The sequence below is a fragment of the Suillus subaureus genome (assembly GCF_016647635.1).
Source record: "Suillus subaureus strain MN1 chromosome Unknown BJ212scaffold_37, whole genome shotgun sequence".
In the NCBI taxonomy this organism is placed as follows: Eukaryota; Fungi; Basidiomycota; class Agaricomycetes; order Boletales; family Suillaceae; genus Suillus; species Suillus subaureus.
The window spans coordinates 291,895-305,889 of NW_024538593.1; the positions used below are offsets into that span (position 1 = coordinate 291,895).

A 13,995-nucleotide genomic window follows, 5' to 3' on the forward strand; every position below is an offset into this window, starting at 1 on the left:
GGCGGATTCCCATTTGTATCATCATCGCCTGTTATACCATCACTTACGCGACTGCACATTAGCGCATGTGTGAGGATGACTCGTGGTACAAAAAAAACCGGGGTATCGTCATGGTCCCGGTATCTGGTCGTTAAATGAAAGGTTTCGCTTGCAGATTCCAAATACGAGCATACTCTCCCCCTTTCTTCATAAGTTCATCGTGCGTCCCTGCTTCCTGGACAGCTTCATGGACGTACCTGCAGTGACCACGTCAGCAAACAATTGGTATGCGAGTAGACAGACTCACAAAATAAGGTCCGCATGTTGGGTAAGATTTCCAAACCGGTGAGTGGAGAATAGCATGGTCTTGTTGCCCCTTAATTTCCGTAGACGCTCGAAGAGATCTGTTTCCACCAGTTATAATTACATTTAAATTGGCATCTCGAAGAAACGGGGCAGCACACCATGTTCAGCCGTAGGATCCAGAGAGGCACTCGGCTCGTCGAATAACAGCATGCCAGCGGAAGACTCAGTTTCGGAGACCAGTGAGCGCATAAATGTGCGGGAGCTATTTGAATACTCGACACCGACACCTGAGAGGTAAAGGCATGGTCACGTACATTGCAAGCCGCTGCGCTTGCCCGCGGCTGATTTGGAGGCCTGGAGCTCGGGAGGTATGGACATCGTCAAACAAATTCCAATTCGAGGAGCTGACGGGCTGCCCGAAGAGTGTCGTGGTACCTTCAGGGAGGTCCCCATAGTAATCAGCCACGAGGCAGTCGAGGTAGGTATCGAATCCATCAGGGAGCTCATCGATGAAGTCTTCTGCACCGCCGAGACGGGCAGCTTCGCGAACCTTGTCGTCGTCATGTGCGAGGGCGGGTTTGCCAAGCCCGATGTTCTCGCGCATCTGCATGTGCGTTAAATATGTCGCTTCCGGGGTGCGCAAGTATGGCTTACGGAGAGGGGGAATTGCGAATAGTCTTGGAAGAGGATGGACATAGCAGCACGGAGGTCAGCAACTCTGAAGGTTTTGATGTCGCGTTCGTTGATGAGAATGGTGCCCTCTGTTGGGTCGTAGATGCGGGAGATCAGTTTCAAGATCGTACTCTTTCCAGAGCCGTTCACACCAACAACGACCTGATATCGTGATTAGAGAGCACCACAAAGGTGGAGACACTTACGCAAAGCTGACCAGCCCCGATCTTGAACGATACGTTTCGCAGAGCACAGCTGTCTCTGCCAGGATACTGGAACGAAACATTCCTGGTACATGGATCAGAAACGCCTGTATGAAACAACAGATATTAAACAACCTGAACTCAACAGAAATACCGCTCCTGAGAGACTGCTGGTTCTCGGGGAACGGTTCGGTGCCATCCACCACCTTATTCTGTATATACTCTGTCTCGTATAGGTTGCGTATTCCAGACAAACGGATCACAAGACTGGACAACTTGTGGGATGATAAGAAATCTGTGTCACTGAATGCATGAAAGGAATGCTTGATAAGTATAAGTGACGCCAAGGAGATGGGAGTGATCATTGGATTTTTCAGGACGCGAAAAGTGAAGACGATCTAATCGATTTTATCAGCCTCATCAACTCCAAGGTCAACTACAAGTACCTGAGGTAGCATATGCATTGTTTCTTGAAAGATAAACGCGATGCTCAGACAGTCCTTGAAAGATCGAAATTGTTTCAGCTCTGAGAATTCAACCGCATCATGACCGACGTGCTGAGCTGCTTCGCGAAATTCTGGTTTCGACAGAATCAGCATCAGATTGTCTGGCAAGGTGCGTCGACATACGTGTACAGACAAATTCGCCAAGGTTGCCTGCGACAAGCTCCTGGCGGTGGTGATACCACACAACGAGGCCCTTCAGGCCATGCATGCGAATAAAATCCTTGTTGGTCGTTCTCGCGGCCCAAACTACGTATCTGGATTAGACAATGGCTTAGAATATCAGCTGTTGACCTACCCAAAGATTTGACCACTGCCTGTCCTGCGCTATCCCAGGGTATTATATGTTGCAAAAACTGAGGCCCACAAGAAGTGGACCATCCTGATGTTCCCACATGACTGTAATAAGAACCAAAAGCTGAAAGAGCAGACGAATAAACATCATTGTGATGTTCGTTGACCCCTTGATGGCCTCCCAAACTACGGAAGTGCTCCAAGAATCCAATCCCATCTGAAACTCCTGCATTGCGTGCGAGCCTTGAAAGGTTTGGAATGTGGGCATGTCAAGGCGGGCGGTCAGGTGGAACATGCGCTCATGGTAGAATTGTTTGATGTACAAGCTCAGAGGGGGTGTTATGCAGGCTTTGGAGTATCTGAGAAAGCGCATAGCAATTGTGCATATAAGATGTGCCACCGCAAATTGTACGAGCAACGTTGTGTCCACAGTACGTGTCTCCATTGCGCTCTCTACCTAGTGCGAGATAAGCTGGCAGTGCAGGTGAAAATAGAAAAGACATTACAAGGCGGAGCAATTGTCCAGAGTACCTGCGCGACGACATTATGAATGTACAATGAAGTCGCCCACATCGTTATGACGTACCACAGGGAAACAGCGGGTATGAGGGAAGCTAAAACTTCTACTACCAGGTATGCAGAGAGAAGCATGGGGCATCGTCTGATGCTGAGTACATCCTTTAACATGCGAACTAGAAACGGCACGCTCTGGATTATCTGCGCATATGCCTCTGATATCGACGAGGTTGGTATGCGTGGCAAAACTGATTGGCGTTCTTCATAGAGATCCCATATACCGACACGAGTGTGCTTGAAACGGCGATCATCCTGGTGGTCGAATTCTCCTGCACGTGGTTTCATTGGTCTCTCTTTCCCGATGGTGGAGGAATAAGTGAGTCGGAGAAGCGTCTACTAGTGGCGCCATTCGTTGGCCAAGCGACGGGCGTCAGGTGAATCCCGAACAGGGGCAGGTTTGGAGCCTGAGTTAGCTAAATTAGAACGTTCTGAACAAGCGATACGTTCAGCAAAATTGAAATTGACTCACCTATATAAGCACTCTTGGAAGGCACACGACGTTGGACTCCAGACACCGTAGCGAGGGCTCGGCGGACTGGCCAGCGCCCAACGAATAATAACAAAAGTTACAAAACGAAAGCTCCTCCTCCATATCGTCAGACATGCTTCGTACTAATATACTATTACGTCGGCATTCTCATCGCGTTACACTTTAGACGCGTGACCAGTCTGACGTACGTCTTTTGGGAGGTTGGAGATTTGCTTGTCCGTGGTTATGAGCCGGACTAGTTGCACTTATTGAAAGGTCAATTCAGAAAACACAAGTACATCAAATCCAAAAGTAGCATTAAGATGGTATAACATGCATAAGCATAAGTAGTGCAAACAAAACAAGAACAACACGACAAAAATCAGGTATCATATCACATCACTGGGTAACATCATAGTTTACAACCATCGAAGTCGGCCACGGGCTCTGCAGCATCTTCTCATTCAAATACGCATAATGCAACACCGGGAGCGCAGCATCCGAGAACCGCGTAAGTTTACCAGACTGTCCAGGTCCACGACGCACATTCTCGAGAGACAACACGGCACGGAGGACTTGAGCCATCATCGTAGATGCTAGTTCATCACCTAGGACACTGAAGCAGCCGTCCTTTGGGAGGTAGCGCTCGCGCGGTGTGCGGGTGGCATCTAGGATGTGGGGGTTGGGGAAGGAGTCTTCCTGTTGGGTTGGGGTGTGTGAGAGAGGTACGGGGGTTCTGGACGGTTCACTTACGTTCATGTTTGCAGCAGCGACGTGCAGGAACAGACGTTGGCCTTGCTTCACGTTCAGCGACTCGATGGTTTCGTCTTGCTTCGCGATACGGTAGGCACCAGCGAACGGTGGGTCGATTCCTGAGTCTTCCATCAGAAAATGAGCGCATGAGCCAGAACGAGACACATACTGAGCGCCTCATTAATGTAAGCAGTCAAACTACCAAGGTCCTTAGCGTTCACTTTCTCAGCCGCCGCGATCGTCACTTCCGAATCATACTCCTTGTGAAGGAGCAAGTTGACAACATTCGTCAAAGCTACAGTTCCATCAGTCCGGTTCATGAACACACAAACAGAAAGAACATACCAAGAGACATCTCGACAGTAGCCCCGACCAACAACGCCAGAATCGAGTTCACGACATGCTCTGTCGAACACCCAAATTCAAACAAGCGCTTCACGATCTCATTATGGTTCTTCTTCTTGCCAAAAAGACTAGACATCGTGCCAATCAGCCCAGCAAACGGCAACTTGCTCCCTGCACTCCCAAGAGCACCCTTGATCAGATGCGTCAGCTCCTGCACATGTTCCTTCACCCTCTGCCTGATCGGCATATAGTATGCTAGATCGACTTCAAGGAAGACGAATCTTCAAAGAACAAATATCAGCGATCATTAGGAAAAGGGAAAAGGTATGTGACGACTAACTGATAAATCTCCCCGAGCATATCAAACAATTGAGACTCGGTGAATACACCATGAGGATGTTGTTTCGTCTTGAGCGGGATACCAGCCTGTAATACGATCACAGATCACAATATATCAACATTCCACATCGTCCTCCAACGTTAATAGACGTACAATTTCCGTAGCAGCCCAATGCAACGGCACGAACTTCAACACATCCCTCACGATGTTGACACCACACGTGTTCTGCCCGATCAACGAGAACGAATGCAGCTCGATGAGCTCCTTCGTCTTGTTGTGGAAATACATCCCGATCGCACTGATGGCTTCTGGAGAAGGAGCAAGCGCACTGATGAATTGCTTCTGCTCTTCAACCCCGTTTGAAGATGCCGTAAAGAACCTATTTATCCTATTCTGTTAGTGCTGATCCAAACCTAAGCATGTCAGGTGTGACGCACCCTTTGCCTTTCAGGACCTCTGACGCGCGTTCGACGTACTCGGGTACGTATTTATCGGTGCTCCGCAACACCTGGCCAACCTCCACGTAACCCTCAACAGTAGTAGCAGGCTCGCTCTGCTTCGGTCTCGCAGCATCGTACCCATCAACCTTGCCAAGGTTCTTCAAGTACCCTTCCATCGAATCGGGGTGTATGAGAGGGAACCATGTGTAGATACTGTCTTTGCTGTAATCGTTGGGCAGCGTGCGGAGGAAGAGACGGCCGAGGGTGGACCCGAACCCGTATGCATCAGGGTCCCGCTGGCAATCAGCGAAACCCCAGGCGGTCAAGTTGTAGGGCGTAAAGTCCTGCGTGTAGAAGCGGTCACCACGCGTTAGGGCAAATGCATCGGAGAGAATGGCACGGGAGATGGTGTACCCTGCAACACGTAAGTATTCACGAGTATGGGTTAAATGAAAGGGTCTTGCCTGGGCAGAGACCTGCGCCCTCAATGAGAGGTTTGGTCTCCTCCGCCTGGAGGCCGACATACAACTCCAAGTTGTCGATGTGACCATAGAGCTTTTCAGCAGCGTCGGCTACTTCACGGTTGGGATTCCATTCCAAGAAACTGGAGTATGCTGCAACGCACTAAGCACCTATGAGATGTTGGAGCTGAACGACTCACTCTTCAAGCCAAGGAACTTCCTAAAGTCATTGAGCGAGCAAACGCCCCATGCTCGGTTAGCCTCGATACCCATGATCTCATGGAGACGCATGACTGCGGGTGTGCCACGAGCACCGAAGCTCGCAGCACGATGGGAGGTCCTGAGATAATACGTTAACTCTAGCACAAGATAAGATATAATGATCACTAACGCGCCCTGGAGCCAACCAGCAAGATCAGAGTCCTTGAATGATCCCTTGTTAGGACCTTCTGTCTCGCGCTGAAGACTGCAAGGAAATATGAGCAGTTGCATCAACTGTAAGTCCCAAGATCACTCACTTCCCGAATGTCCAGCGTTCAAGATCCGGCTCGGATTTCGTGAGCGAAACTTCCTTTGAATAAAAGTCCTTCAAGGTGATATCCTCAGGGGTCTTGTCAGGGAACAGCTCCTTGAGCTGGAGAGTGATCCACTCCTCGTCCTCGACGGAAGTCGTTGCGTGCCATCTGTACAGGCAGTTGAATTCGACACTGCAAGCATTACCACGGCCACGCTCGAAGACAGAGTGGTCTTCATTACGAAGCTCATCGAATGGCTCCAAACTCCAGCTCGACCCTTTTCGAACGAGGCCCAAAATAGCTGAGAAGTAGTCGGAGAAGACTACAGCTGCGAACCATGCACAGTTACATAGACGGGCGATCTGGAAGATCTCTTCGTCTTGCTTGGAGAGTTGAGCATGGCTGACGTGGTGGTGGTGAGCAGGATCCTTCCAGGTACCGCGTTCATTGATTTCAAGTAACCGACGGGCAATGTACTGTGATCGAATAGCTTGAATTAATGATCGTGGAAACATCAGAGGAACATACATTGTGGTTTCTGTTGAACAATACCAAGAGGACACAAACTGGAGGAGGAAGGAGAAGGAGACGATCCTCTGCGAATACATCTGGGTGAAGCAAACCTCGACCGTCCTTGTTCCTGACCTGTAATAGTGATGTAAAATATTGGTAATTCAGCTTCGATGTGGAGCTAACCTTGTTCTGAGTGTCCTGGTCGTTTCCGTACAAGGGTGCAAGATCAACGTAACCCGAAGTCATGTTAATATGTTGCCTGCCGGGAGTATGGTCAGAGCGGAATACACTGTGAATGACGAGTGCTGCAAAGGAAAACATGAGGGCAGATAGACCCTGGGGATGCGGGTTAAACTAGAAATAAAGTTGGGTAAGAGATTGGAGGTGATGTGGTCGAAAACAGATACCTTGTCTCTGCGAAGGAGAGTATCAAAGACGAGACCGGCATCGGGCATTTGGTTGCGTGGCAAGGGGTTTGATCCTTGAACAGACCGTGCATAAGGTGTACCGGCTTTTCCGAGGTTTGGAGCATCAGGGTTATTGCCTGAACCGTCAGCAGCGCGGAACTGATACTCGGGCCCGATGTATGTAGCAGGGGGGTGGGCGAGGTCGTTGTACACTATGACAGAGTTAACGTTCCTGGTTTACTGGCGTGTGAAGCAGCTGCTACTTACGTGTCTTGATGGTGAAAGTACGAGCCAGGCCAGAAATTTTTCCTGAAGGGTGATTGGCCATGAACGACAACAAGTGTTCCAACTTTGCAGGCGACGGTTAGGAAAATCTGTGGTAGGGGTGAATAGACTCACGAGCATCTTGCGATCATCCAGTGCATCTGCATGCTTGATGGCATCAAGAGCCGCGGACTGTAAGCCAAGGTTAAATTGTATGGACACAAGGTGAGATGGACAACTAACAAGGGCAGACTCGTTTATTTCTTCGAGGGGGCGTTTCATCTAAACAAGTGAGTTGTTGAGCGAATATTGTCAAGGGTTAACATACGAGGTCCTTGATGTGTGCCACAGCTTTAGCTGTGCCTGCGTCGCTCGAGGAAGGAGGATCGGCAAGTGAGGTCGGTAATGTTGAACCATTCTATGAGTAGTGAAGGGTTGGTACACTATATAGAAAAGAGAAAACTTACCGCCTGGCTCTTTGAAGAGAAGCGGGTGGAGAGAGTTCTGTTAAGGGACATGGTGGTGATGAACAAGGACCTGAAGCTCGGAATGAGCGTCTGGCATCTTATAGGCGATGACTGGTACCGAGCAGGGCACCGGATATAAGTTCGAGTTTGAACCGAATAGAGTGTGGGTGCGCATCTATCAATCGATCACTAAATTTGTATTACTTCTTTACGGGATTTGACATAAGCGAAGCCGTACCGGCGTTTGCATGATCTGTGCCAGTTCTCCGCGAACTCATTTTAGAGGATGATGGGCTAGAATGGGTATAGTACCGCTCAGCTTTTGTTCGTTGTGCTGGACGATGAGTTCCCCAGGAGGTTTTCATTTGCCTAGGACCCCGAGAACCATGCTTCGACAACGTTCCATTCTGAAGCTTAATGAAGCGCTAGTCGGTCTTGTGATTGTGATCACGGTGGGCGTATTTTTGCATCATGTGAGAACAATATGAATAACTTGGTAGGGCGCGACATCTAGCCTACGTAAGACGCGAGTAAGCACGTGAGTTAACTTTGACCACGTCCGCCATGGACATCTACTACATCAGACAACAATTCACCCTCGGCGCATACCCCGCCATCTTATCACTCCCACTCCCCGATGACTCTTCACCCGACTATATCCCTACCCTTCTCTACAAAGCCCGTGCGCACCTGGCCCTGGGTGACAACACATCAGCACTCGCCCTCCTTCCTACCGACACGGAGAATATCGCACTCCGAGCGGCCGCCGCACTCGCAAGGGGCGAACAAGGCCTAGAAACACTCCGCGACTTATGCGTAGAGATAGAAGGCGATGATGACTCTGAAGAATGGGAGAAAGAAATCGTTCAAGTATTAGCTGCAACCGCATTCGTACGTGCAGGCGAAATAGAGGAAGCCCTCGAAACACTCCGTAGTGAAGACAAAATCGGTGATGAACCGTTAGCGACCTTTTCTTCTTTTTTATCAAACCATTCGACTGATGATGAATCGATATATAGAGCTGCGCTGTTGTCTCAAGTATACCTCTCACTCGCTCGTCCAGCACTCGCCCAAAAGGTACTAGCACCAGTTTTGAAAGCAAACCCAGACGCACTCGTCCTCCAACTCGCGGAATCAGCCATCTCCCTCGTAACAGGCTCGCAAGGCACAAGCGGCAAGTCTTCCTTTTCAAATCTATCGTACTATCACTCAAATATAACAGGCGAACCATACGCACCCGCACTCTCATTCTACAACGAACAAGTAGCAAATCCCTCCATCTCCTCCGCCGCTCTCCTAGTTGGCAGAGCAGTAGTCCGCATCCTCCGCGGCGAACTCTCTCCTGCCCAGAGCGATCTAGAAGAGGCAGAATCGATCCTCTCCCGCGCTAAATGCGAACAAGGCTCGAGCGATATGCTTGCTGCTATGGTCGTTGCTGCTGGCCTGAGTGCCAAAAAGGGCGAGGCTGATCAATTATGGAGGTAAGTCTCTGTCCTCTCTGATGATGAGCGGTCTTAACTGGGACCACGTCAGTCGCTTGTTAAAGCAATACCCTCCCATCCCTTGGTCGCAGATATCGGTGCTAAAGAACTCTTGTTCGATGAATGCGCTTCCAAGTTTGAGGTTCCTCCTAGAGCTGTCGCTGTCGCTTAGAATGAATCGGGTTGTGTATAATCCATGTAATGACAATAACAGCGGTGGAACAGGAATACATCGAGGATGATCGATCGCAGACCCTTTCATAGAGCAGCATTAACGAGCTCTGGATCAACATTCATGATCATGAGTCATTCGGACGTAACATGTCATTCATCCGCTCGTCCATCCTTAAGTTGCTGTCATGTCATGTGAAAATGGGTTGCCTCGCTTCTGCATGCAACCATAAAAATTTGTGCAAGGAAATAATACTGTGATTGATCAAAGACAACATCATGCGCTTATTGTGAATGATTAAAGTAAAAACCGATCCGCCGCAACCAGTCAAAGAACAAGTCCAAGTCCAAGTCCAAGTCCGCACTAGAGATTAGCTTGCTGAACAGGCGGTATCTCCTCTTGCGCCAAAATGCCCGAAATCCGTGTAGCGAGGTCTGAATGCTCCGTCTGGAAGGCATTCTTCAAAAACCACTCCTTGCTCATATAATTCCGAATGCTGCAAGACAAGGTCAGCAGAGGCAAACCAACAATTCAAAAGTAACGACTTGCCCATCTGGAAGGAGCACAACAACGTTCAATCCCTCTGTCCCAGCGACTTTTTGCCCCTGTTCCGTCTTGAGCCAAGCCAAAGCACCACTAAGCGCACTTCCGCTACTCCCACCAACAAGCAGGCCCTCTTTCCTCATAAGACCCTGCACAGCCTTGAACGCATCCTCATCAGACGTCTTCACCCAATGATTCACATTCGCCTCATCCCGAGAAAGAACATCAGGAATAAAATCATACCCTATACCCTCCACGACGTATGGGTTGCCTTCCCCACTGACGTTCAGACTATTGGGCACCGCAAGGATGCTACCGATCTTGAGGAAAAAATGAGTGACAGCTAAAGGGTACGACTATGCATAGCTTACTGGGTCGACACCGACTACGATGCAGTCTGCATTATGCGTCTTCTTGAGTGCACGTGAGACGCCTGTGATGGTGCCGCCTGTACCAGCACCGGCAATGAATGCGTCAACTTTCATTGAGAGGGTCTTGTACGCGTGGATGGAGTTGAGACGACAGAAGCGATGATCTCTGGTCCGGTAGTATACTCATGAGCGAGTGGGTTGTTCACCTATAGTACATCCCAATCAGCCCTCCAAAAAAATACAACTCCATCAAAACAACCTACATTCCGATACTGATCCAATATAATCCCATACTCGATCTCTCGCTGGAGCCTACACGCAACACCTACGATCGTTAAGGAATTCAGCCACGAGGGGTTGAAAAACGCCAATAGAATGCTCTACCTATATGGCTCCTGGGCGAATCCCAAGGCTCTTCGTCAGGCGTACGGATAACCTGTGCCCCAAGCGCCCTCAAGAGCGCCTCTTTCTCCTAAAAACCCCATTTGCATCAGCAAACAACATGTGATCAAACGCAGTTCTCACAAGCGACATTTTCTTAGGCATGGTAATCACGACCGAGTATCCCTTATCTGCAGTATTCAGTAACCATCCAGGCACCTGGGCGTAGCGTGTTTACCTTGATCGCGCACGCCATCGCCAGTCCGATTCCTTCATATCACATCGTATCAAAATCACTCGCGATTCGTAAGGACTCGGGAAGACACTTACCGGTGTTCCCGGACGTAGGTTCGATAACGACGCTCTTCCCGGGAATAAGTTTACCCTCTTTCTCTGCGGCTAGTACCATCGCTTTTGCGATCCTGTCCTTGACGGAACCACCGGCTGAGACAAATTCCAGTTTACCAACTGGGTTGAAATGGGCGTCAGGTTTGCATTCTGATATAGGGCTCCACAGGAAGCGCACGTACGGAGATTACACTTGAGGTCTTGTTCGGCGGCGATCTTGTCGAGCCGGATGAGCGGCGTGTTGCCTACGGCGTCGAGCGCGTTGTCTAGTATACGTCTTGGAGTGAATTCCATGATAGTAGTACTAGGTGGTGATGGTGGTGGTAGTGGTGAAAAAAAAGGTGGGCCGATCGGCCACAGCTAAATGCATGACGACGCTCATATCGCCCATCGTTCCATATGATCGGATCCGAACCGGTTCGGATCTATAACCATTCCAGACTTGGAGTTCATAGCAAAATAGTATATGTACATACTTGCGTTAATCTGCTGCACCCGACTTATAGATATGATACACAGGGTAGCGATAACGATTACACAGGAAGATGCTCAAACATACGACTTCCTCGTCCTATTCTTCAGGCGATCTTCATCCAAAGGCCATCTCCTCCCCATCCACGTTGCCAACTCTGTATGCTCTCTGTACAAATCATTTATATTCGGGTGGACGAGGACGCTTTGAAATGCGTGTTAGCAAATTTTAAAAACAATCGAGATACTATTATAAATATTTGATGTGACACGTACTCGCAAGGCCCCCGATGCATGACAAGCCAGGAAAAGAACGCTCCGGTCTGGTGCGGGGTGAACGTATTTACCTCGAACATGCCGGTAGGATGGGGCCCTGGGATGGAAAAGGGTGAGTACCGCGCTGCGGTGCTGTTGCTTTTATAGGATAAGCGGATACGCACCGACTGCTTCATCGAAGAACTTGTAGATGCGCAGCTACCTCACGAGGAACATTAATGAACAAATGACTACTGGACAACGACCCCACCTCTGGAAACTCTCTCCTTATACGCTCATATAGTTCTCTCGCATACTGCGCCTGAGCAGGTACAGAGGGCATGTGGAAAACTAAACATTCGATTATGAAATCGAAGCATTAATCACATGGGGCACACTCACTGTGGAAGTCGAAGCCATTCTGAGTCGGATCAATTTCTTTCGGGAATTCGTCGTAGGCGGCCGAGCGGGGACCAGGTGGGTTGTACAGGGATTTTCCGTCGGGGTTGAGAGTGGTTGGAAGAGGTTCTGCACCTTCATACCCTTCTAGAAGAGACGGCCATTGGCTCATGTTTGTCGTGGGATAGGGTCTTACGAATGAAGAGGCTCAGACTAGGAAAAGGAAAGGGACTTAGTCTTGGATCAAAAGACTGGAATATCTGCTATGAATCATACCTAGAAGGGAGAAGGATTAAGTAGGGTGAAAGTGTACGTAGAACCATGAATGAGAGCGCTCACCTCAGTCTTGGATCAAGAGACTGAGGGGGATCATTAGTGCGAGGGGGGGAGGCATTAATACGCTGATTGAGACGGAGAATCAAAGTCGAGCATGTGTGAGGTGTACATAACGAGGAGTAAGTACGTACGAGGGTGATGGCCGATGTCCAGAGTCAGCCAAGACTCGGAGGTTGCCAAAAGATCAGAATTCTGCGTAATATTATATAAGCTTTTAAACCTTAATACATAGCCAATTGAACTTACCAGCAGACCAGTTCTGAGTTCCTCGATAGCGACATCTGAAATTAATTCGCTGAGCGGCGAGGGGTCATTTTCAAATGCTGTAGAAGTGGACCATGCAATGGTAGTACTAGTAATGAATATGAATCACGTGACATCAGCCTTGCGTCGCGCCTCAGTCTGGATTTTCTTAGCTTATATCCTTTGCCCTATATCTGAGGGAATTTTATAGAGAAGATCTCCGCACACAACCATTCAAAGATGAGCGAGTATCGACGACGTTCTCCTTTGTGACTAGGGTGCAGTTCCATGAAATCCGAAGGCCTTGGAACAACTAGATGAATGTGAGTTTACTATCGCTATTTCTCACTCTTGAACTACACGAGCTGCGTAGCCCAGCACTACGCCCTGTTCCCATTAACTCTCAGTCAAATCCTACGATACGTGATCACTGAGCTGCACCTGACTCTCAGCGCTGGAAAATGGAATTATGACAACTTGGGGCATCCTCATGAAGCTGGGGTTGGCACTGGAGCTGAGCTATGGCAGAGTGGATGAACAATGGTCTGGTCTTCGAAACGCACTTTCAGGGCTCTTTGCGCTTCTCTTCTCTTGGGTCGCTAGGTTACAGCCGAACATTATCACCGACGGTCGCCTTCCCTTTATCAGGGTCTACCCCTATTTTTGCCCCACACGAACTTCGGCACGCCTCACTTCCTTGAGAGAACGTTCGCACGGTGAATCTAACGCCCTTCTTGAAGCTACTTCCGTGCAAGAGCCATGCAGGGCTTGCTGCACTTCTCAATCCTGTTTGATGCGGACTGGCATGGCATGGGGATTCACGTGATATGGAAGGAAGACACTGGTGTGGAATTAAAATTCACCTTGCAAGTGGTACCCAATCCGGTGCGAACAAGCGCAAGGAAGAGACGAGGTGAGCCAGTAACCGATTTATGATATAACCCTCGCTGATAATGTTGACAGACTGGAATCTTCAATCACTGTTTGGTCGCTTCATTGCACGATCATGCCCAGTAACGAGCTTCAGTTCTATCACTGATGTTCTACCAGAAGAGAAAGATCACCAAATCACCCCTGAAAATCTCACTCGTGTCGATGGTTTAACTATTTATGACTTATCCTCCTGTGCGTTATACAGGTATTTCCCTGCAATAGTTTTGAACCAATAACGTGTCAAAGCATCTAATTCCATCCAACATTGCCATGTACTGACCGAGTGAGCAAAGCTTCTTCCAGTATCCTAAGTCCCTCTCTGTCTGTGCAACTGGCTCACTGACGATTCATCAACGCAGTACTGCCGCTATTAATACTGGTCACCCTGCTCAGCGTGAAACGAACAATTCGTGGTGCAACGCAAACACGAGGCGTTCTATCTGTTTCTGCGGCTAACAATTCTCCTCAGGAGATATCAGCAGGTTATCTGGAGATAATCCCTGCACTCCTCACGCTGTAGATGCACACTCTGAAAGTCGAAATCAACTCACAGAT

General features: G+C 49.1%; 6 protein-coding genes across 6 annotated transcripts; 2 read left to right on the top strand and 4 right to left on the bottom strand.

Annotated features, from left to right (window-relative positions):
• Positions 1–130: 130 nt before the first annotated feature.
• BJ212DRAFT_1448979 (P-loop containing nucleoside triphosphate hydrolase protein) lies at positions 131–2,818 on the bottom strand (the record flags this gene model as incomplete). The annotated part of the gene is made up of 14 exons (XM_041338621.1): positions 131–236; positions 287–383; positions 444–572; positions 600–639; positions 695–889; positions 940–1,119; positions 1,164–1,245; positions 1,296–1,558; positions 1,607–1,737; positions 1,790–1,912; positions 1,958–1,985; positions 2,031–2,414; positions 2,464–2,488; positions 2,544–2,818. The coding sequence occupies 14 exons, from the start codon at positions 2,816–2,818 to the stop codon at positions 131–133; spliced, it is 2,058 nt and encodes a 685-aa protein (XP_041188778.1).
• A 401-nt stretch (positions 2,819–3,219) lies between these two features.
• On the bottom strand, positions 3,220–7,599 carry BJ212DRAFT_1382588 (heme peroxidase). Its single transcript, XM_041336705.1, has 17 exons — positions 7,284–7,599; positions 7,176–7,232; positions 7,044–7,125; positions 6,777–6,988; positions 6,553–6,723; positions 6,385–6,501; positions 5,860–6,332; positions 5,733–5,807; positions 5,542–5,681; positions 5,345–5,494; positions 4,878–5,295; positions 4,594–4,819; positions 4,441–4,526; positions 4,101–4,381; positions 3,925–4,050; positions 3,756–3,874; positions 3,220–3,701 (listed from the first exon to the last, which is right to left on the bottom strand). The coding sequence occupies exons 1-17, from the start codon at positions 7,320–7,322 to the stop codon at positions 3,402–3,404; spliced, it is 3,072 nt and encodes a 1,023-aa protein (XP_041188779.1). The 5' UTR covers positions 7,323–7,599; the 3' UTR covers positions 3,220–3,401.
• A 339-nt stretch (positions 7,600–7,938) lies between these two features.
• Positions 7,939–9,319, top strand: BJ212DRAFT_645681 (coatomer epsilon subunit-domain-containing protein). The gene is made up of 4 exons (XM_041343737.1): positions 7,939–8,466; positions 8,527–8,681; positions 8,730–8,988; positions 9,041–9,319. Exons 1-4 carry the CDS (start codon positions 8,072–8,074, stop codon positions 9,228–9,230), a joined length of 999 nt encoding a protein of 332 aa, XP_041188780.1. The 5' UTR covers positions 7,939–8,071; the 3' UTR covers positions 9,231–9,319.
• Positions 9,320–9,350: 31 nt separating this feature from the next.
• BJ212DRAFT_1382593 (tryptophan synthase beta subunit-like PLP-dependent enzyme) lies at positions 9,351–10,715 on the bottom strand. Its single transcript, XM_041336706.1, has 8 exons — positions 10,694–10,715; positions 10,600–10,641; positions 10,459–10,546; positions 10,338–10,399; positions 10,205–10,280; positions 10,075–10,181; positions 9,710–10,023; positions 9,351–9,656 (listed from the first exon to the last, which is right to left on the bottom strand). Exons 1-8 carry the CDS (start codon positions 10,709–10,711, stop codon positions 9,524–9,526), a joined length of 840 nt encoding a protein of 279 aa, XP_041188781.1. The 5' UTR covers positions 10,712–10,715; the 3' UTR covers positions 9,351–9,523.
• A 686-nt stretch (positions 10,716–11,401) lies between these two features.
• Positions 11,402–12,418, bottom strand: BJ212DRAFT_1382609 (DOPA-like domain-containing protein). The gene is made up of 4 exons (XM_041336707.1): positions 11,932–12,418; positions 11,801–11,880; positions 11,715–11,748; positions 11,402–11,647 (listed from the first exon to the last, which is right to left on the bottom strand). The coding sequence occupies exons 1-4, from the start codon at positions 12,098–12,100 to the stop codon at positions 11,457–11,459; spliced, it is 474 nt and encodes a 157-aa protein (XP_041188782.1). The 5' UTR covers positions 12,101–12,418; the 3' UTR covers positions 11,402–11,456.
• Positions 12,419–13,266: 848 nt separating this feature from the next.
• BJ212DRAFT_1302948 (uncharacterized protein) lies at positions 13,267–13,960 on the top strand (the record flags this gene model as incomplete). Its single annotated transcript, XM_041333345.1, has 3 exons — positions 13,267–13,420; positions 13,471–13,632; positions 13,800–13,960. The coding sequence occupies 3 exons, from the start codon at positions 13,267–13,269 to the stop codon at positions 13,958–13,960; spliced, it is 477 nt and encodes a 158-aa protein (XP_041188783.1).
• Between the last annotated feature and the right edge of the window lie 35 nt (positions 13,961–13,995).